At 40.8% G+C, this 22,482-nt stretch overlaps 1 protein-coding gene across 4 annotated transcripts in view; it reads left to right on the forward strand.

Annotated features, from left to right (window-relative positions):
- Positions 1-246: 246 nt before the first annotated feature.
- Positions 247-22,482, forward strand: part of LOC127571166 (synaptotagmin-16-like) — a 148,738-nt gene continuing 126,502 nt past the window's right edge. For all 4 annotated transcript variants that reach the window (XM_052017274.1, XM_052017291.1, XM_052017300.1 and 1 more), the window contains exon 1: positions 247-394. Coding sequence is in view for 2 of the 4 variants with exons in the window: in XM_052017300.1 (XP_051873260.1) it covers positions 382-394 (13 nt within the window). In the remaining 2 variants the exon portion in view is untranslated. The remainder of the gene's footprint in view (positions 395-22,482) is intronic.

Consider the following 22,482-nt stretch of genomic DNA (forward strand, 5'->3'; position numbering starts at 1 on the left):
TAACTCTGGGTCCTATCTCTCAGCCAACAGTAACTGCACTTCAAAAGTACTTGTTGCAATGGCATTCAGATCCTTTAAGCACCGTATAAATGCAAGTCTTCCTGAAGGGTCTTCCCAGACCGAGGTAGCCATAGAAATGCAGCGCCGTTCCGCCCCATCACATGAGAACATCAATTGAAGGAAGCAAGAGGAGCGGGGCTACGGGATTGGTGCTGACCGGCGTGCGAGGCGGAGCCAGGGATATTGCGGAGATCGGAGTGTTGCTGCTCCCAGAAGCGGCTGGAACGCGTCCGCCAGCTCGCTGGGATCTGACTGTGGAATCTCCACTGGGAACCGGCTGCACCCGCCGGGATCGCCCCTCCGCAGCACAAGCGCCGGATTATGGCGACAGAGAGTAAGTAACCATGTGCAAACGCGGATAAATGTCAGGCGCCAGTGGTCTGATGCTTTCCAACATCCACCCTTAGTAACACATCATGAAACCGAATGGAACCGTAAAGGCGAATCAGGTAGAAGCTGGGTTCTGGGAAGCACTTTGAAAATTGCAGTAACTATTAGATTTCCCCAGTAACAGGGGAAACCCTGAAGGTATCGCCGTCCACCTTGCACACGCTCGTTTTACTTCGAATATTGACAGCTTGCAATCGAGACTGAAACTGTTGGTAAGAGATTGTTGTGGGATCGTTTTAGAAACTGGTTGGGTAAGCCGGTTATTTCTTTTAACATTGTGCAAGTGATCGTTACCGGATCAACCTGGTCCCGACAGGTGTGAAGGGACGATGGAGTGAGTTGGGTTCTGGCCAAATGCTAAAATCAATGACAGAGTTTCTGTTGTGGCGCTGCAGGGGTATTGGTGGCCGTTACCGACCAACACCCTGCACTGTAATCACCCTCTAAAGCGCTGAAGCAGTGAATCTTAATAACATTGTGTGTGTGTGTTGAGGGTGGTGGGTGGGAGTTACTGGGTGAGGGGGATGTTGTGGGAAGAACGTATCTCATCCCCAAAGTGCTGCAAGATCACAAAATTAAACGATGGTGTGATGGAGACACATACTTTGGCTCCACAGATGCTGCTTTACTTGCTGAATTCCTCCAGCAGTTTGTTTTTTTAATGGTGTGAGTTGTACTGCTGAGGCATTTTCTAGTAAGCCTTAAGTTTTGCTAAGCGTAAGTTTGCTGTCCAGCAGTTGTAGGACATGGGATGGGCGAGTTACATACCAATACGTGTGAACTGCTGAAGAATTTGGATTGATCTCCACTGGAAGCAAGGAAATGCACTTCCACCACTTTCCTAATGGAAAACAGCTGTTGGTTTTAACCTAAATGATGCTGGTGTGCTCAGTCCTGGTACCTCCTTCCTAAGCTATAATAAACTTGAGGTCAGCCCAGTTGAAAGCCTCTCTATGATTTTTTTTCCCAAGTACTAGGAGCAAGTTCTTGTGATAACTAAGTGTTTTCTTGCAATTACATGTGGAGCGTTTAAGGCAACTTGCAAAGATCCATTTAAGAAGTCAGATGGGGAGAAGGGAATAAACGCATATCCTGAGAGGATAAGGAAGTCATGTGGAGCAAATCAGATGCACGTTTCCTCTGCTGTTAATTCCACAGAGTGTGAGGAAGAGGGGTTGAAAGCTTTGTTGCAGAAGTGAACAGTCAGTAGGGATCATTTAAAAGATGCAACAAGCTAACGTGGGCATGGGCAGTCAAAAAAGGCTTGAGGCCGGTCTGTTTCTCCCAGTGCCTTGGTAGGTTCATCTCTCATGTGCATTCTGATAGAGGACGTTCCAAAACTGGAGCACAGTGAAGGGGCAACTGCTGATGGCAGCAGAATGAGTGGGAATGAGACTGGGGCTGATATTTGAACAGGAATTGTAAGTTGGGAGAGATAAAGGGTGAAGCTGAAGTAAGGAGTGGAATTGTAGTCATTTGTCTGTGGCAGGTTGAGCCAGTTTGTATGTTCATAGTAGTAGTGGTGGGACAGTGGTCATTGCTATGGTACGTGGTGTTTCAGATAACTTGTGCTTTATGAGGGATGGATGTGGGATGCCTGACAGGAAAAGCGTTACAACTACCCAAACTCAATATGGTGTGTTATGCTCAGATGGCAACTGTGATAAGGTTTCCAATATTGCCATTTTATCAGAGTTATACACAGAATTTTATAACATGATCAGTGTAAAGATTGGCTATTTGGGCCACCTAGAGTGTGGTGGTGTTTATACTTCCGAAGCTTTGTCTCAGCCTATTTCTCGATATCCTTTTCCCTCTTGTCCTCGAGCAGTTTCCTTCCAACATATTTGCCACAACCACTCCCTGTACCAGTGAGCTCCAGAATTTAATAATTTCCAAATACAGATTCATTATTTCCCTATTGGATATTTGTTTATGGCATCTTGTTTTGAATCCCCTCACAAGTAGAAACATTCTTTCCCACATCTACTCCTAGTCCAATTCCAAGTTTTAAAATCTTCGATTACATCACCTCTCAGACTTCTTTAAAAGGAAAGACATCCAGCCTGTTCAAACTTTCCTGAAAGCTACAATTTCTCAGTTCTGATACAATCCTTGTGAATCTCAGTTGTGCTCTGTCCATTTTGTAGTATGGAATATACAGATATACTCCAAGTCTGGTCTGAGTAAGAAGAGAAAATGTTGCAGAAAAACTCGGCAGGTCAGGCAGCATCTATGGAAAGAGAAACTGTTAATGTTTCGGGTCAAAGACCCTTCAGCAGAACTAAGAAAGAGGGAAAATAAGTTGGTCTTGGTCACAGAGAAGGTGGGGTAGGGCAATGGGTGGAACAAAGGGATTTCAGTGATAGGATGAAATAATTATGTAGCCATAAAGGGACATGCCCAGCAGGCCAGAATATACAAACAAAAGAAAAAAAAACAAGGGAGAAACAGCAGACAAAAATAACCAGTCCTGATACAAACAGAAAGAAAGAGCAAGTTATCTAAAGTCAGAGATTTCAGTTTTGAGTCCTGCAGGCTGCAACATGCTCAGATGCATTGGGCATTGTTGTAACAGTGCAGGAGACCACAGACAGAGAGGTCAGAGCTGGAGTGGGATGGGGAAATTAAAGTGGCAGACAACTGAATGAAGACACAAGAGACTGCAGATACTGGAATATGGAGCAACACACAAAGCGCTGGAGGAACTCAGTGGGTCAGGCAGCATCTGTGGAGGGAAATGGACAGTCGACAACAGTCCTGAAGAAGGGTCTCGACCTGAAACATTGACTGTCCATTTCCCTCCATGGATGCAACTTGACCCGCTGAGTTCCTCCAGCACTTCGTGTGAGACAACTGGATGAATTCTGATGAAGGGTCTTTGACCTGAAGTGTTAACTGTTTCTATCTCCACTGATGCCGCCTAACCCACTGAGATTTTCCAGCATTTTCTGTTTTTATTTCAGATTTCCAGCATAATTTTATTTCCATTTTATGGTCTGACTAAGGATTTGTATATTATAAATATAATATTTCTGCTATTTCCCTGCTTTTGTATTCTGTTCCTCTCGAAATGAACCATGATATGTTATTTGTGCTTAAGCAATTTTCTCTGCTACTTGTAGGAATTTGTGTGTCTGTATTCTCAGATTTATTTGCTCTTCTGGTTCGTTCAATTTAAAATGTATCAAGGAATTAGTTGCCTCCATTTTCCTTCTCTCAAAATAGCTAATTCACTTTTTGCTATGTTGAATTTGAGTCAACATTTATATGTTCACTCTGTGAAAGTGTTTGTCTCTTTCTGTATTCTGCTGCAATCCTCCAATATTAACTGTTTCCTCAATTTGCAATTACATATAAATTTGAATATCATACCTCCAATTTCAGAGTCTTAATTGTTCATATATAGTAAACAACAATAATCCCAGCACTGTTGGCTGTGCACACTATTGTCCATTTATTGCCAGTCTGATTCCTAGAGTTTGTTGTGTGGTCTTGTTTTAAGCAATTCTGCTACCTAAACATCTTTCATTCCTTTCTGATATGTCAGCCCTGACTTCACATGTCCTGACCTATAACAAGAGCCACTTTCTTGGCACTTTAACAGATTCCCATGCATTTCCCATTATTATAATCTTCACTGCATTTCTCATGTATATAATCTTCACTGCATTTTCCCACACATATAATCTCTGCTGCTTTTCCCACACATATTATCTCCATTGCATTTTCCCTCACTTTGAATCTCCGCTGCATTTTCCCATGCGTAAATCTCTGCTGCATTTCCCACACACGTAAACTCTGCTGCACACCCCATGTCCGTTTTTTCATGTGTATTTCCCTCAACTAATTAAGATAGGATAGTTAACATTATTCTTTCATTTAGGAATACAGCTGAGCTTTCAAGGTTATATTTTTTTCAGATATCTTGCTATCTGAACTTTTAGCAGGTATTCCAGTATATTTCCTAACATTAATTCTAACATAATTAATCTATAATTTTCTGGATTCATTCTATTGTACTTTTGAAGATAGATATTACAATTTATATTCACCATTTCTGGATACTAGTGCCTCTGCTATTTTCTCAGTTTGAATGTCCATGGTTGCACTCCAGTCGGGCAGAGAGACATGCCATCCTTTAGATTAGCTGATTTGTCCAGTGTCTCTTTCCTTTCTAAGTTAACTGCTGTACTCTTCCTCTTGTCCTGTTGTTAATATTTCCTCCTTGTTTACCTCTTTAGTGAAAACTAAGTTAAATTGTCTTTTTTTTTTGTCATTTTTATTTTTTTAAAATTTTGGTTATCCCTGCTATTCCTGAATCAACACTTGTGAGTTTACCGTCCTCATCCCATGGAGGCCTTGCCCTTCCTTAATTTTCTCCTTGTTACCTGCCTATAGAATTCTCAACCATTTCTCCATATAATTTTAATATTTTCATTTTGTATTTCCCAAGCTCATCACAGTGCTTTTTGTTATCCTCTCCTTTCTCCATAGCTCTACTTTATCATTGCTTCTTTATTTATTCCTGAGTTTGTTCTTTTTGTTAGTGGGATAAATTTCTCCTCAAACTCACCTGTAAATATTGGCCATTTTTCCCCTTTGCCTTCTGAGAAAATTTCCAGCTTAACTTCATTCCTTGTAGGTGCTCCCTCCTCCTCCACTCCTCTCCCTCCACCTCCTGCCTCAAACTATTACATTATTTTTTTTGCGTTTCTTAGGTAATAACATATCTGCTTTATCACTGCTTTACCTCTTTTGAAGGAGGATAATGCATCTTAGTAGTGTTCACCCTGAATCAAATATTTTGCTTTTTTATTTATTCATGGATGGTATGTGGTTAGCGCTGGATCATCACTAATTGCCCTTGAACTCAGAAGGCAGGGAGCAGTCAACCACAATGGTGAATCTGCAGTCACAAATAGACCAGCCCAGAAAAGGATGGCAGAATTCCTGACCTGAAGGTCATTGATACTTCATGAGCTTTTGTGACAATCCAATAGTTTTGTGGTTACTCACAAAATTGAATTTAGGAGCCGAGAGGTATTGTTGCAGCTATATAGGACCCTGGTCAGTCCCCACTTGGAGTACTGTGCTCAGTTCTGGTTGCCTCACTACAGGAAGGGTGTGGAAGCCATAGAAAGGGTGTGGAAGCCATAGAAAGGTTGCAGAAGCCATAGAAAGGGTGCAGAGGAGACTTACAAGGCTGCTGCCTGGAATGCGGAGCATGCCTTATGAAAGCAGGTTGAGGGAACTCGGCCTTTTCTCCTTGGAGCGATGGAGGATGAGTGGGGGACCTGATAGAGGTGTATAAGATGATGAGAGGCATTGATTGCGTAGATAGTCAGAGGCTTTTCCCCAGGGCTGAAATGGTGGCCACAAGAGGACATAGGTTTAAGGTGCTGGGACTAGGTATAGAGGAGATGTCAGGGGTAAGTTCTTTACTCAGAGAGTGGTGAGTGTGTGGAATGGGCTGCCGGCAACAGTGGTGGAAGCGGATACGATAGTGTCTTTTAAGAGACTTTTGGATAGGTACATGGAGCTGAGAAAAATAGAGGACTATGGGTAAACCTAGTAATTTCTAAGGTAGGGACATGTTCGGCACACGCTTTGTGGGCCGAAGGGCCTGAATTGTGCTGTAGGTTTTCTATGTTTCTAAAATGACCTCTCAATCTACCTTGTTATGACCTTGCACCTTATTGCCTACCTGCAACGCACTTCCCTGTAGCTGTGACACTTTACTCTGTATTTTGTTATTGTTTTTACCCTGTACTACCTCAATGCACTGTGTTATGAATTGATCTGTATGAACGGTATTGAAGACAAGTTTTTCACTATATCTCAGTACAAGTGACAATAATAAATCAACACCAATACACTTATGGTGACAAGACTGTTTTTTAAAATTCCAGATTTATTTAAATCTCCAGTTGTAATGATGGGCTTCAAACTCTATCCTATCTCTGGATCAATGGTCCAGAACTCTGGCTTCTAGTCCAGTAACTTAGACACTAGCCAGTAACTCCAGGACTTTGCTATGTAATTTAAACAAACACTTCAGCGCTGTATTGAGCGAACTCCATTTCTGTTGTGGCGAGGTTTGTCAAAACAACAGTTGAAGTCTGCCCATTCATTGGGGGGTGGGGATGGGATTGATAGTCTTGAGAGCTGGCATGGACTTGGTGGGCCAAATGTCCTCATTCTGCTTTACGATAAGGGGCTGGTCATTTAGGATGAGGTAATTTAGAAATTTCTTCTCCCAGATGGTACTGAATCTCTGGAATCCTCTGCCCCAGGAAGAAGTGGAGGCTTGCTCATTTGAAGTATTTACAGTGGAGATAGATTTTGGAAAGATTGGGGCTTTCAGGGCTATGGGGACCTGGTGCAGAGGAAGAGATGAGGCCCAGGATAGATAAGATTGTTTTTGATCTCTTGATAAGTTTGTTGTAACATAAGAATCATTTCTTTCATTTTCATCAGGACAGGCTACAGGAGAAAAACTGCATGGCTCCAATCAAAAAAAAAGTTAATCTGCTTTGACATATGAATATTCAAATTCTGTTAATTGGATTAAATTAAATTCTGCTATTGTTCAACTGAATATGTTTATTCTCCTCACTGGCATTTAAAACACAAGTGCCTACTATTCACAGGACAAACCTATATAAACAGACATGTTTTGGATATTAATAGTGCAGTTTGTTTTTCAGTGGAGCAGAGGGATTAATTAAATCCTGCAGCTTTGCATGTAATGTCATAGATCCAGAGAAGTTATACAGGAAGGAAACAGGCTCTTTGGCCCAATTCATCCATGCTGACCCATGTTGTCTACTTGGAGCTAATCTCATTTGCCTACATTCAGCCCATATCCCTCTCAACCTCTCGTACCCATGTATCTGTCTAAATGTCTTTTAAACATTGTAATTGTACCTGCCTCTACAGCTTCCTCTGGCAGCTCATTTCATATACCCACCACTCTCGGTGTGGAAAAATTTGCCCCTCAGGTCCCCTTTAAATCTTTCCCCTGTCACCTTGGACCTATGCCCTCCAGTTTTACACTCCTTTACTCTGGGGAAAAGGACTGTGGCCACTCAACTTGTCTATGCCCCTCATAATTTTATATACCTCCATAACGTCACCCCTTATACTGCTATATTCCAGGGAAAAAAAGACGCAGCCTATCCCGTCTCTCCCTGTAACTGAAGCCCTCCAGTCTTGGTAACATCCTTGTCAATCTTTTCTGCACTTGTCCTATAGCTGGGTGACCAGAGCTGCATTACAATACTCCAAGTGTGGTCTCATCTTAAATTCCACAACAATTCAATTGAACCAACTGCCTTTGTTTCTAGACTTTAGTACCATTGGACTGCTTGATATTGTGCTGATACTGGTGGCTTCCATAAACAGTGATGTTTGATATTAAATTATGTAGTTTAGCCTTGTTTTATACGCCTGACGTATCAATCCTCCAAAACGGCTCAAGTATTATCCTGTATCAGATTTACAATGAAAGCTAGGATTATTTGCTCTAAGCCACTCTACTTTGTGTGTACTAATTGCATTAGACTAGGTTTAGGATCATAGGGAATGTAGGGCTAGAAATTCTTTGGTGGCAAAATAGGCCTTAGATTATTTGTTGCCTGTTGTATTCTCTTCTAGTATCTGGTTCTATGGACTACAATTGAGCTAAAAATATCATGAGGTGTGGTCAATACTCCCGTGCCCATTCAAAGCTCATGATCATGGTTGAAATTCTATTCCAGGTGCTCTCTGGGATGTTTAGTTTTTGTAATGAGTTTCTAAGTTATTGGGAGCAAACTCAGATTGTAATGTGTGCCAGGTCCTGATAAAGGCTGTTTCTGAAATACATAAGATATGTATCAAGGGAAGAAGGAATTTTGAATGAAGTTGTAACAAAATAATGTCTGCAGGGATGAGAAGTTCATATATCCCCAAGTATTTACAATTCCTATCTTAAAAGAAATGAGAAACCATTTATCCTGTTTTGTTTGATCTCCCCAAGCATCTCCACCATTTCCAGTTGTTTAATAACTGATTTCATTGAGATTTAATGATCTTACTTTGAAGAGCCACTTCATGTATTGATCACTTTTTATATGAAGTAGGGCACTGACACTGGCTGCAGTTTTGAATTTTACTAGTTTGCATTTCATTTGGTTTAACTGTTTCTCTGCATGGTTGGGCACGGATCTGTTCCACGATTGTAGCATTCTACCATTCACTGAAAACCATTGGATCTCTTTCATTTTTATATTCATTGCGATGACTATTCATTGAGTATTGTAACTGAGAATAAATATCGTGGGTCCAAAACACCATGAGAGTACATACCTTAACTGCACTTCAATGCAGTACTAAAGAAGTGTTGCTTGTGGGAGGCGCCATCTTTCAGATACAAGATTGAGACCCCAATAGACTGCTGGTTGAGGGTGAGACAGAAGTTTTCCCATGTACTTGTCAAGACTAATCTCTAGAACACAATTTCAGCTGATTAATTAATGGTCATTCATCTTACTGATGGTGAGGTAATATTGGGTTACAGAGGATCAGTGACTAGATTCTAAATTGGCCATTAACTGCCTAGCATGATTATGTAGTTTTCTATTTCCCATTGCATCATATTCTTTAACTTCCCAAGTGGCTTTATTGCCTCTATTTTCCAAAGCTCTCTTTCAGAATCTTTGACTAAGTCTCTTTAAAATGATATGGATTAAGTTTTCTTTAGTTAAGGCCATTTTTGGGAGTGTTATACTATGAAAACAAGTGCATAATGGTTCTAAAACATTCAGCATAAACTGAAGGCCTATTTCATCTGGGGAACAAAATTCAATTTAGAAATTAATTGAGTATTGTGACCTTAAAGAGAAGATTGCTTTAAATATGACAGGTAGTGTTTCAGTGCTAAATGTTTAATAGATTTTTAAATACATTTCACATTTCACATAGAACAACACAGGAACAGGCCCATGATGTCTGTGCTGACCATGATGCCAATCTAAACTAATCCCATCTGCCTGCACACGTCCATATCCTTCTATCCTCTGCCTGTTCACATGTTTGTCTAACTGCCTCTTAAACATTGCTATCATATCCGCTGCTACCACTTCCCCTTGCAGCACATACCACCCTCTGTGTAAAAAGTCTTGCCTCGTAAATCTCCTTTAAACTTTCCTCCTCTCACCTGAAACCTATGTCCTCTGGTATTTGACATTCCCATCCTTGAGGGGGTCGGGGGGAAGGAAAGACTCTGACCATCCACCCTATCTATCTCTTATATTTTTATAACAGACTTTGCACCTGGAGTTCTTTTGTAAATTGATAATTGATGATCTCTGTTTCCCTTGACCTGAGAGTCTAGAATTAAAGGGCAAACTCACAGGATGAATGCTTGACCATTTAAGACTGAAATTTAGGGAAACCTCTTCACTCAGACAATCGTGATCCTTAGATGCTGTTTCCAGAGGGCTGTGGATGGTGCATCCGTGTCTATGTTCAAGGCTGACAATGCCACACTGTCAAGGGAATCATGGAACATAGGGACTGGGTGGGAAAGTGAAACTGAGGGCATAGACCAGCCAGGCTTTGACTAAATGGCAGGGTCGGCTTGAAAGGAGCTTTGTGACTTAAACCAGCTTCTATTTGTCATGTTTTTATTTGACTTTTAATGCTCAGGCACCAGTTGTGATGTACAACTGGCTGTTTTCAGAGACCCCTGTGAGGATAATAACATAGATCGAGGGAAATACAAGGAGCAGAGAGCTGCAGTTAAAGACTTTAAATAGAGTTATTTATGTGTCAGTAAAATCGTCAAAATAAAAGTGAAGCATCTGCGATAAAGAGAGAATTAATTTTTAATAAACCTCTGTCATTGAATTGTGGCTCTTCCTGTAACTTCATAATTTCTGGAAATAGCTGGTCTGCTGTCATGCTTCCATCTAGTCTCACTAGGCTGAACATACTATGCTTTATATGGTGATGAGCTGGAAGCTTTTCATAATCTATCCATGCACATTGGTGGGCCACTCGCTGGTGCTCTGGGATAGCAAATTACATACAGTTCAGGAAGGTTCTAAAATTCACTAGATGTAGAGCTTACAATGAGGAAATAAGGAGTCAGCAAAGGAATCTAAACAAATTAAGTGACAAGAAAGATGATGGATGGACCATGATGTTAGGAGGAAGAGAAAGTGAATACTTCTTGATCGCTGAGGAAAAAGTAAATGTCGATGTAAAGAGGGTTCTTGGTGCATTAGTTCCTAAGATGCAGTAAATAAACATGCAGGTAAAGCAAACAAATTAGGAACACAGGTTAAAAGCAGAAAATGAGAGGGATACTCAGTAGGTCAGGCAGCATTTCTGGAGAGAGAAACAGAGTTAACATTTGAGCATGATGTTAACATTCATCAGAACTAAAAACTTGAGAAAACAGGCCTTCTTTAAATTGCAGAGAGGGGTGGAGTGAACAGTGGGAATATCTGTGATAGGATGGAGACCAAGATTGTCCAGAGGACATAAAGACCGTTGGTGCCATCTGAAAGAATGTGGTGAATGCTTGTTGATCTTCTGGAGCAGGTGTAGATAATAAGTGAGAGATAAAGGGGTAATAATGTAACCATGAGATGTAGAACACCGCAGTTGCTAGAAATGAATGGGAACACTGGGAGCATCTGTGGAGAGAGAAAAACTGAGTTAATGTACAGATTACGTTAGAAGTTGCCTGATATGACAGAGACAGGGAAGGCTGCTCATCTGAAATTGTTCAATTCAATATTGCTTCCTAGGGGCTGCAGTGTGTCCAGATACAAGATGAGGTGCTGTTCCACAGGTTTACATTTGCTTTCATTAGAACAGTGCAGGAGAAGGAATACCATGAGGTCAGAGTGGGAATGGGATGGAGAATTCAATGACTTTAATTGTTTTGTCTGTTCATCCTGCTTCTTCAACTTCTTTCTGCAGCAGTCGATAATTAAATCCAATGTAAATTATTTAATGATTGTGTGTTGTCTACTTCCTACTGATCAATATAATGTACGTATCGTAATAATTTTTTATGTGCTCTCAGGATGTATTATCTGTAATGTCCTTTCACAAAGAAAAGCTTTTTAGATATATGTTGTAGCACTAAGTATGTTTAATGCTGCATCTCCATCTCCTTTACATGGCTGTTAATAATGTACAAACAGTGCCGCTGCAGGATTTTTCGAGGGTTATGGCACTTACCTCATGCTGGATTCCATCAGTACTTAATGTAATGAGAAGCATTATGTGGTAGTTGGTGTCATATTTGTACCTACCTATCATCTACAGCTATTTACAAAATGCAAGTGATGTAAAATCTCCATTCAGATCAAACACATAAACCAACTAGAAAAGTAAAGCATAGATCATTTCCTAATCATCAAAGCACGGACTCTTTCTCTCTGTGATGGTGCTCATGTTAAAACTACTTCTGGCTTTATTTATTCTGGCAGAGCAGCATTTAATGTTATTAATGTATTACTGCTGTTGTTAATTAACACACTTGTAGAGAATCACAACTTTTTGAAACGAGTCTATAGAGCTGACTAGTCTAATATTCTATTGGATGGTGTAACTTACTAGAGGACTAAATTATCTCCTAAACTATCTTGTGAAAACGTGCTGGAGTGCTCTTTATCACTTGAGGATTGTGGGGATAATAACTTTACATTTATTGCAGTATGGCAAGATCCTACATGTATTTTCTGCTCCTCAGTACCTCTGCAGTGAATCTGTTAACATGCTTCTGTCAAACTCTCTCTCAAATGTATATGTCAAGTTCAGATTGACTTGTATGTTGCCCCAACCATTGCACATAACACGACTTGACATTCCCCCCCCCGATGATCTTTCCCACAGCAAAACAATGAAATAACATAATCCCATTACGATGTAGCAGGTCAGCTTCTGGTACATGGTGTGGGTGCTCCCAACCCCATAACTCCTCACTAAAGTCTCCTTCCCTCCCCATACATTATAATATCAACATCTAAACCCCTGGGTTCTAAAATGTCAAAAGCTACTTCCCTTAATCCATTTGGTTTTTGAACAACTGGCACAACCCTCATCACTAGAGTTTAGCAACATTAATGACACTTAGATCACTTTGCACTAAAATTGACTTCATTATTTTGTTGGTCCTAATGTGTTCTTTCTTGTAAAAATTGTGTTTAATTTATGCTTTTCTTGTGAATGCTGCTTATATGATGCTCTGTACCTGTGATGCTGTTGCAAGTAAGTTTTTCACACCCGCCCCCCCCCCCCCCCCCCCCCGCCCCACCAATCCCATTCCCACCCTGGGAACTTTCCATTGCCCCTGCCATAGGTGCAACACCTGCCCCTATACCACCTCCATCCAGGGACCCAAACAGGTGAGAGAGAGATTCCCCTGCACCTCCCTTAATATCATCTACTGCTTCAGTGCTCCAAGTGTGGCCTCCTCTACATTGGTGAGACCAAACGCAGACTAGGTGACCGTTTTGCAGAACACCTACACCTGCACGCAGACTAGGTGACCGTTTTGCAGAACACCTGCACTCTGTCCGTAACTGCGATCTGCATCTCCCCGTTGCCAGTCACTTCAACTCCCCCTCCCACACTATCACTGATATGTCAGTCCTCAGCCTCCTCCACTGCCAGGAGAATTCCAAGCGCAAACTGGAGGAACAGCACCTTATTTTCTGTCTTGGAACCTCGCAGCCTAACGACATGAACATTGAATTCTCTCCCCCCACATCCACTCCCAATCATGCCTTTCTTCCCTTTCCTAGCCTAACTCTCCTTCTTCTACCCCCCCCTTTTTCCCTCCTTACCTTTGACCTATCTCCCAGTGGATCTGCTCTCCCTTGCACTTGCCTATCACTACCTCTTACCTATCACCACCCTGTGCCCACTCCACCTCCCCTCTTTTGTCCACCTATCACTGCTCTGCCTTTCCTTCCTATATATGGGCTCCCCCTTTTCCTATCTTCAGTCCTGAGGAAGGGTCCTGACCCGAAACGTTGACCGCCTGCTTTTCTCCACGGATGCTGCCTGGCCTGCTGAGTTCCTCCAGCAACATAGTGTTTTTCACCTAGATTTCAGCATCTGCAGTCCTTTAGTTTTTCTTTGTACATGTCCATGCATGTACTTGTGCATATGACAATAAACTCGACTTTGACTTTGAGCTCAATGCTGAGTACAAAATGAGGTTTAAGTCTGGAGTGGTGACGGATTAAGTAATCTTGCGGCACATTTAGTGCCATTTATAATGGACACTCAGAGAATCCAATTACATTTTGATTCCAATGATATGTTTGTGTTTATAGAGGAAGAGAAAATGTTAGAAGGCTAATATACTTTGAGAGAAAAGTATGTTATTTTCTTGGGAGAAAATAAGCCATTATACAGAAGTCTATTGGTCTTCACCACCAAACTCCTCTCCCCATACCAACAGTGTTGTCCAAAACACAGCTGAGTTTCTTGAGACAAGTGTTTAGAATTTCACAGTGTTGTTGTGTATGGCAAATCTCTTTATCTTCCACATAGTATCATGCAATGGCATAATGTGTCTTGATGTGTGCTTTTGTCATTATATACTTTGTGCATAAGGTAATGGTGACAAACACTTCAGAGCATTCTCTGCTCTTCTGCCTCCAAGACTATATGCAAAATATCTTGTGCAGCAATTTGCTTTTGCAGATCTTGCAGTGGATGTGCACTTTATGAAAAGTAAAGGAAAATAAATGCAAATCTTCCCCAGGTGCTTTGCACATCTTTTTTGTAAATACCTTTTATCATCTTGGTGAACTGTTCATTATGTTAAAGCTTTGTTTAAGAATAATATTTGTCCATATACCTAGACTTTATTTTGTACTCCTGTATGCCCTACTGACAGTTCTAGTCACCAGCTGGTGTGGATTATATGGTTTTAAAACTAAAATGTAATTAAAACTGACAGTCTGAATTTATTACAACATACAGATCGTCTTTGTTGCACTTTTTTGGAACACGTTTCCATGTGCATTTGTCACCTATTAACACCTCTACCAAGTGGGTGTTGTTTGTGTAGCAGCCTTACTTAGTACAGAGCACTGGCAGACACTTCTGAGACAAATCTGATTTTGTTCTCTTTATCTAGATTCAGTGCCTATTCAAAACAGGAAACCTATGCATAGAATGAAGTGTTTCTGATTCAGTAAGGATTTTCACAAAACAAATTGGTTGGTGGCTTTTTTTTTGCTTCCTGATCCATTAAGATGTCAGCAATACCTGCCACTATCTTCGCTGAGGCTAGCTTACACAGTGAATATTATTTTGTACAAGAAAATCTTTCGTCTATACACAGACTCCTGAATAGGAACACTTTGCAGAATCTTTTAGTGTCCTTTTAATATCAATAATAAAAGGGAGAATATATGAGATCCAGGATAACATTCAGTCCATTGTGTGAACTGTAAAGAAACTAAATGGTTGTCACTGAAAGTCCCTAGCAAATATGAAAGGCTTCCTCATATACTGTTGCCTAATACATACATACGCACTTTTAATCTCGTATATTTAATTCTTACTGTATGTTTCGGACCTAAATTCTAAGAGGCAGCTTGATACCTGTAGATCACTGGTTCATTTTAAAGCCAGAAGGTATTGAATGTACTTCTAAGCTCAGTGTTGGGTGGAGTACAGGCACAAACTTTATTCTTCCAGTTTAGTACAATGGGACTAGTTCCATATCCCACCTGATGACAAGGGTGTGAATTATTTTGACTGTGTTATCGTCAGTGAATCATGCATTTCTTATCCCACCATGTTTTATAATGAGATCTACTTCATAGCTTGCATTGTTGAAAAAAGGTTAATGCCAACGCTGTGACAAATGTTCAGTGCTCAAGAGAATAAGATAATCTTGCATTTTTACTTAGATTTTCATTTCCTAAGGATGTACCAAGATGCTAGATGGCCAAAGAAGTACTCTTGCAATGCAGTCACTGTTGATTGAATTCTCTATGCTGCCTTAAAAATCAATTTTATTTGACTTAACAGATTTAATATGTCAGTGTCCATAACATCATCCACTTTACTTCTGTCTTCATTATCCAAGACAGCATGTTGGCCACAGGAGTTATCAGGAGAGATTGGATAAGCTGTTTTCCCTGGAGTGTAAGAGTTGGAGAGGTGACATAATAGAGGCCAATAAAATTATGAGAGGCAGAGATAGGGTAGATAGCTAGAGTCCGTTTTCCATGGTAGGGCACTCTAAAACTAGAGGACATAGGTTTAAGGTAAGGGTGAGAAGATTTAAAAGAGATCTGAGGGGTAGATTTTTCACACAAAGTATAGTTGGTATCTGGAATGAGAGGAGGCAGTAACAGTAATAACGTTTAAGGGGCATTCGGGCAGGTACTTGAATGAGCAGGACATAAAGGAATATGGAATTACTGCAGGCAAGCGGGATTAGTATGGATAAGCGTGATGGTCAGCATAGACACGGTGGGCCAAAGGGCCTGTTTCTATGCTGTACAACTCTGTGACGCAACAAGATCCTCCGATCTCTTGAGTGAGTGTCTTGGAGGAGTGCAGAGAGGATTTATTGTTTCCCTGCCATGAACCTTTTGCACAGTTTGACTGCAGCAACTTGCTTCTAATTGCTGGATGTCACTCTTTCTGTTGGAGTTCGATTTTTTTTTCACCATCTCCTCTGGCAGTGTTTTCCAGATATCAACCACTTTCTGTGTATATAAAAAAAACCTTCCACTCAAATCCTCTTTTAAACTCTTTCCTCTCACCTTATGCCCTCTTGTTTTTAATACACCTACCATGGGAAAAAAGATTCTGATTATGTACCCTATCTATGCCTCTTATAATTTCATATACCTTTTATCAGATCATCCCTCAATCTCCTTCACTCTAAACCCAGATTATTACATTAATCTATTATTAATACAGTTGTCAACCATGAAAATAAGGGTGAAGGACTCATTTATTAAGTGGTTCTTTAGTCCTCCCTGTGGTGTACTTTAGTCCTCCCTGTGGTGTAATTTGGCTGAACTTTATGGAAACTGCAGGAATAATTACTCCTATTCTTAATTTGTGGAAAATCTGATAAAGCTAAGTGGTGATAAAGTCAAATATTGAACACAGACATCCAAGTGACTGGAAATAGTTTCTCAACATTAAAAAAGCAAAGAGTCTGAATGAATGAAATTGTTCCTAATAGGTTTCATTTTTCACAAAGTCCAGCAGGATTTTTTTGCCTGTGTTAGTCAGAGTACAAACAGGTTACTAATTCTGTTAAATTTCCAGATTCTGTGTGTGTCTAGATATGAAATGGCTTGGTGATCATCTCCAAGATGCAAAATTTACATGCAAGTCAGGGTGCCAGTGTTATAGAGACTGTTGCTCTGCAACCTTGCTACCTTTCTTATTGTTGGTGCAGGTTACTTTGCCCATTTAACTTGGACAAGTGTGAGGTGATGCATTTTGGTAAGTTGAACAAGAGCAGGACTTGCACAGTAAATGGTAGGGCCCTGGAGAGTGTTGTAGAACAGAGAGACCCAGGATTACAGATACATAATTCCCTGAAAGTGGAGACACAGTTAGTGGTGAAGAAGGTATTTGGCACGCTTGCCTTCATCAGTCAGGACACTGAGTACAGGAGCAACAAACAATCTGCTGGAGGATCTCAGCAGCTTGAGCTTCTGTGGGGAGAAAGGAATTGTCGATGTTTTGGATTGAAGCCCTGCATCAGGACTGAAAGTGGAGAGGCGAGATGGACAATATAAAGAGAAGGGTAGTGGTGGGAAAGAAGTCTGAGATGATTGGTGTAAGATTCCTTCTCTCCACCCCCCCCCCCCACCCCCAACCCCCTCAACAGATGCTACTCGACCTGTTGAGTCCCTCCAGCAGATTGCTTGTTGCTCCAAGATTCCAGCATCTGTAGTCTCTTGTATCTCTATTGAATACAGGAGTTGGGACGTCATGTTACAACTGTATAAGTTGTTAGTGAGACTGCACTAGGAGTATTGTGTGCAATTATGCTCACCCAGCTATAGGGAGGATGTCATTAAGCCAGAAAGAGTGCAGAAAAGATTCATGAGGATATCACCCAGACAGGAAGGATTGAGTTACAAGGAGAGGCTGGATAGGCTGGGACTCTTTTCTCTGGAGAGTAGAAGGCTAAGGGGTGACCTTAATAGAGGTATATAAAATCATAATAGAGGGCATAGGTTTAAGGTGAGAGGGGAAAGATTTAAAAGGATGTGAGGGGCAACTTTTTCCACACAGAGGGTGTTGGTATATGGAATGAGCTGCCAGAGGAAGCTGTAGAGGCAGATACAATTACAATGCTTAAAATACATTTAGACAGATACACGGATAGGAAAGGTTTAGAGGAATATGGGCCAAGTGCAGGCAAATGAGAGTAGCCCAGGTAGACAACTTGGTCGGCACAGATGAGTAGGGCCAAAGGGTCTGATTCTGTGCAGTACGTCTCTATAACTCTGTGATGCTGTGACTCTTCCCCTCACCCTTGACTCTCTGCTGCAATCCCTCCATTCATTTTGTCAGCCTGCTCATGCCTCCAACATTGCTCTGGGTAGAGTTACCAACATTTCTTGTGACTTTGACAGCACTATATTGTCAAAGTCCTTCCTATGAATTGGGGGAAGGTGAAATGTGGGGCTGAGTTACCAGCAGCTAAGAAAACCAGTGCCCAATTTTGGTGCGTTAAAGTGGCATTGTGCTTAGGGCTGAACAGGATTTGGATGCTTGGCAAAACTTCAACAACTGGACAAAGAGATGCCTGATACAGAGTCGAGTGGTCTACACCCATAAACAGTATGGGACCTGCGCTGTTCCCCACAGGACCACCCTCAGTTAAATGCACCTTCTGATAGTCTGCTATGAATCAATCCGAGAAGGGCATCAGCTCTTACAGAAACACTCCCCAGGGCAGCCGAACACTATCAACACACACATGAGACAGGTGGTGCAAGGGAGAGGGAGAGAACTCCTAGTTTTCGTGAAAAAGGCCTGACACTCTCAGTGGGATAAATGCCAGGTCCCCGACCTCTAGCGGTGGGTGGGGTGTTAGGGATGTGGTGGTTGCAGGGCAATAGGAGACCAACCAATATAGAAAGAACCTGGCAGGAGTGGCTCCAGTTCTCTCCGTGATGAGGGTGCAGATGCTGAGCTGGGACATCCCTGGCAGTCGTCACCTTCCTCCTCCTCCTCCTCCTCCTGTATGACTCTTCCACAACTCATGGCCGGTCTCCTTGCTGTCCTTCCTCCAGCACCAGCTGTTGCCTTCTCTTGGCAAGATTGCTCAGCAAGCAGAGTGTGATGATGACTCTGCTTGGCTTGTTCCACAGACTTATCCCTGCAGTGGAATCACATCTTTCAGAGACTGGTGATATCCCACACTATTATTCCTGCTCAGCCATGCCTGGTCGCTGCAGTTGGAGAGTTTAGTCGTACGAGAAACCACGTAAGTTGAGGATAACCTTTGTCACTCGGGACAAGGGAAGCCACTGAAAATGCCTGATAGGACAATCTCTGCCATAGTGAAGGAGATACAAGTACTTCAGAGAAACATGGCATTGACCCGTGAGGAAATTTGTCTGGTGATCCACAACAACATGTACATTAAGGGAGTGGAAGCCATTTCTGTACATAGAGTCCTTATGTCCACAAGAATGCAACCAGTTGCTGCCTGCACTTTTGGGAAGTTGGCGATACCGATGATGCCGAGATGCCACTTCCTCATCAGTAACATCAAAATAGATAAAAATCATTCATTTTCAAATACAATTCTGATTCTGTGGTGCGCAGCAAATTGGGTGATACAGTAGGGATCTGCAACAGCTCTGAAAGATCCTGTGATGGTTTTGGGGGTCAAGGCATCCTTGATTTCCAAAGAGAGAGGATCAACCAGGGGAACATAGCTGAAGGTCTTGTCACAGAATATCACGTATCTTAGTGATGACAGCCTCGGGAGATCTGAGCCCATGGTTCGTGAGGTCCAAATGGGATGTGTTATCTCTGAAGACTCTGTGGGAGTAGGATCCAAGGTCCCCAACGTACTCCGAGTGGCCAAGCAGAGCCAAAATGACATCTTCTGATGTGGAGTGTTAGCAGCAGTTTCATCCCTGAGCCTCTCATTGCACGGGCTTCTCACAGCTAAATGCTGCAGAAAACACTCCGCTAGTTGCAGCAAAATGTGGGTTTTGAAAGTCTTCAGTGAACTCTGAAATTGCCCCGTCAGATCTGCCAATGTCAGTAGAGTGTTTTTTTTTAGAAAGCAAAATAAAGCAGCAAGCTAGTGTGATGAGTCCTTGTTCTACTAAGACTGCTCCATTACAGGCAAATGGTGTTGGAAGGGGCAGAAATGGGCATTGTAAAAGTTGACTTCATTAGGTTCACATCCGTCATCAGGAAAAGGTGATGACGGATGTGAACCTGTTGAAGTCGTGGCTCCCATGTTTTGTAATTATTTTGTGTTGCCTTTTGTAAAGATGTTCTTTTGATGGCAAAGGCTATAACATGCTACAAAGGCCATTGTGCTTTATCTCGTAAGTTAAGATGATCATTCAAGCTGTCTTAGCTAGCCCTCTGAGGAACTTATTTGCAAACAGCAGGTGAATATATTAGCTCTGCACATATTATAATCCCACCAAATGTGCTGGTTTCTGAAAAGCATTTGTCTCATGTTGCTTAAACTCCCATCAGTCTAAATTTATTTCTTCAATTATTCAGATTACTACTGTTCTGCTTCCTTTAACTTTAGCATCATCTACACATTATTCTTTAAGTGTGCAATAATATAACCCTGCAGTATTCTCAAGGATTTTATAAGATTCACCACAGGGCTGTTTATTGAATGTTTACTGAATAAGATGCAAACTCTTTATGAAATAAGCGACATGCTAATAATACAGGAATACAACTCCAGGGAGTATTTTTTTTAAATCTGAAACCTATAAATTTCTTCTAGACAGCAATTAACCCAACTGTCAGAGGAGCAGATAGGTAGAATTGCTTTGATCAGGCTGTTTAATTCCCTATATATTGGACATCTTTACTGCTGGTTTAAAGAGAGAAAATTTGGATTGCAGTTATTGCTTCAGAGTTGTGATTCAAAGCAGCATCAGTACATGTTAGTGTAATGTTCACGTTGTCTATCCATTATTTGTTATGTGCAGCAGCACCAGTTATAATGAACTGGATGACAAGAAATGATTGAGCTGTTGCCTTCAAGGAACAAGTGTGTCTCAGCAGTTAGCTGGGGCTCCTGCACTCCATGTAAGATGTTGGAATATTTTTCTACCCCTTGGCTTGAGTCCATGTTTGTATCGTCAAAAGAACATGCTTGGAGGGATGGCACCAGCAGCTGCAGGGAGAGGTATCTCCAAAAATAACAGCTGTGCATTACCTACAGTTTGTAAAACACAACATGTTAGTTAGTAAGTAGTACTCTAGCCATCTATTTATTTCACTCTCAAAACAGTTGCTGATATCCAATGCAACAAATTGGGTGTGCTTACTAGCTTTGAATAAATTTGATAATTTAGTGCTGATATATTTACCGGGTTAGGTGAATATATTAGTGTAACATTTTCTTCATGCTGTTGTTGTTGTGGGAGTTGGTTTACCTCCTCACACCCTGCAGTATCAGTGGAGACCAAAGTTCCTTCGTCTCTCCTTTGCAGCCAATACAGAAATTGCACATGAGTCTAATAGTTTGCTAAGACCAGACAGGATTTATTCAGAATTGTTATTTACATTTTAATATTAGGAGATTAATGAATATTATATATACCCCTTCATCCCAAATTCCAGAATGTGTTGTTTCATTAGATGCTGAAAAGGCATTTGACAGAGTCGAATGGGAATATCTATTCATTACACTTCAAAAATTTAATTTTACCCTTAAATTTATATCTACAATTAAAATGATTTATTATACACCTATGGCTTCAATACTTACTAATAATCAAAGATCTCCTTTGTTTAGGCTTTTTCGAGGTACTAGACAAGGTTGCCCGTTAAGCCCTTTATTATTTGATATTGCTTTAGAACCCTTGGCTATTGCATTCTGGGACTTTTCAAATATATATGGCATTACTCACGGACAGAAGATTCATAAGGTATCTCCTTGTGCAGATGACCTGTTACTTTATATTTCTAATCCAGAGGAATCTATCCCCACAGTACTATCACTACTAGATCAGTTTAGTGTTTTTTCTGGCTATAGATTAAATCTTAATAAGAGCGAACTTTTTCCATTAAGTATGCAAACCCCAATTTATAGGCAATTACCTTTTAGGTTGGTAACTGTCTATTTTATGTATTTAGGTGTTAAAATTACCAAGAAACATAAGGACTTATTTAAAGCTAATCTATTGCCTTTAATTGACCATGTTAAACAATTATTTACTAAATGGTCCCCTCTGTCTTTATCATTGGTAGGCCGAATTTAATGCGGTTAAGATGAATATTCTACCAAAATTTTTATATTTATTTCAAGCGATTCCAACTTTCGTCCCGAAATCTTTTTTTGACACTATTGATTCTAAAATTCTTTCATATATCTAGCAGAATAAAAACCCAAGATTAAGTAAGAAATATTTACAAAAGCTAAAAAAGGATGGTGGTATGGCCCTGCCTAACTTTAGATTATATTATTGGGCAATTAATATCAGATATTTAATTTTTTGGAACCAAGATTCAGATGTAATTCAATGCCTTAAATGGGTACACCTTGAGCACCAATCAGTACTTGAATTTTCATTAGTTTCTATTTTAGGAGCTTCACTCCCTTTTGCACTTACCAAATTAAGTAAATGTATGATTAACCCAATTGTTAAACATACAATACGAATATGGTTTCAATTTCGTAAATTTTTTGGATTGAATAAATTTAACCTGTTAAGTCCCATTCAATCTAATTTTTTTCTTTCATCCATCCAGAGTTGACTCAGCTTTTTCCATATGGAAGAGGAAGGGAATAGTATGTTT

This window comes from Pristis pectinata, chromosome 1 (genome assembly GCF_009764475.1).
Source record: "Pristis pectinata isolate sPriPec2 chromosome 1, sPriPec2.1.pri, whole genome shotgun sequence".
In the NCBI taxonomy this organism is placed as follows: Eukaryota; Metazoa; Chordata; class Chondrichthyes; order Rhinopristiformes; family Pristidae; genus Pristis; species Pristis pectinata.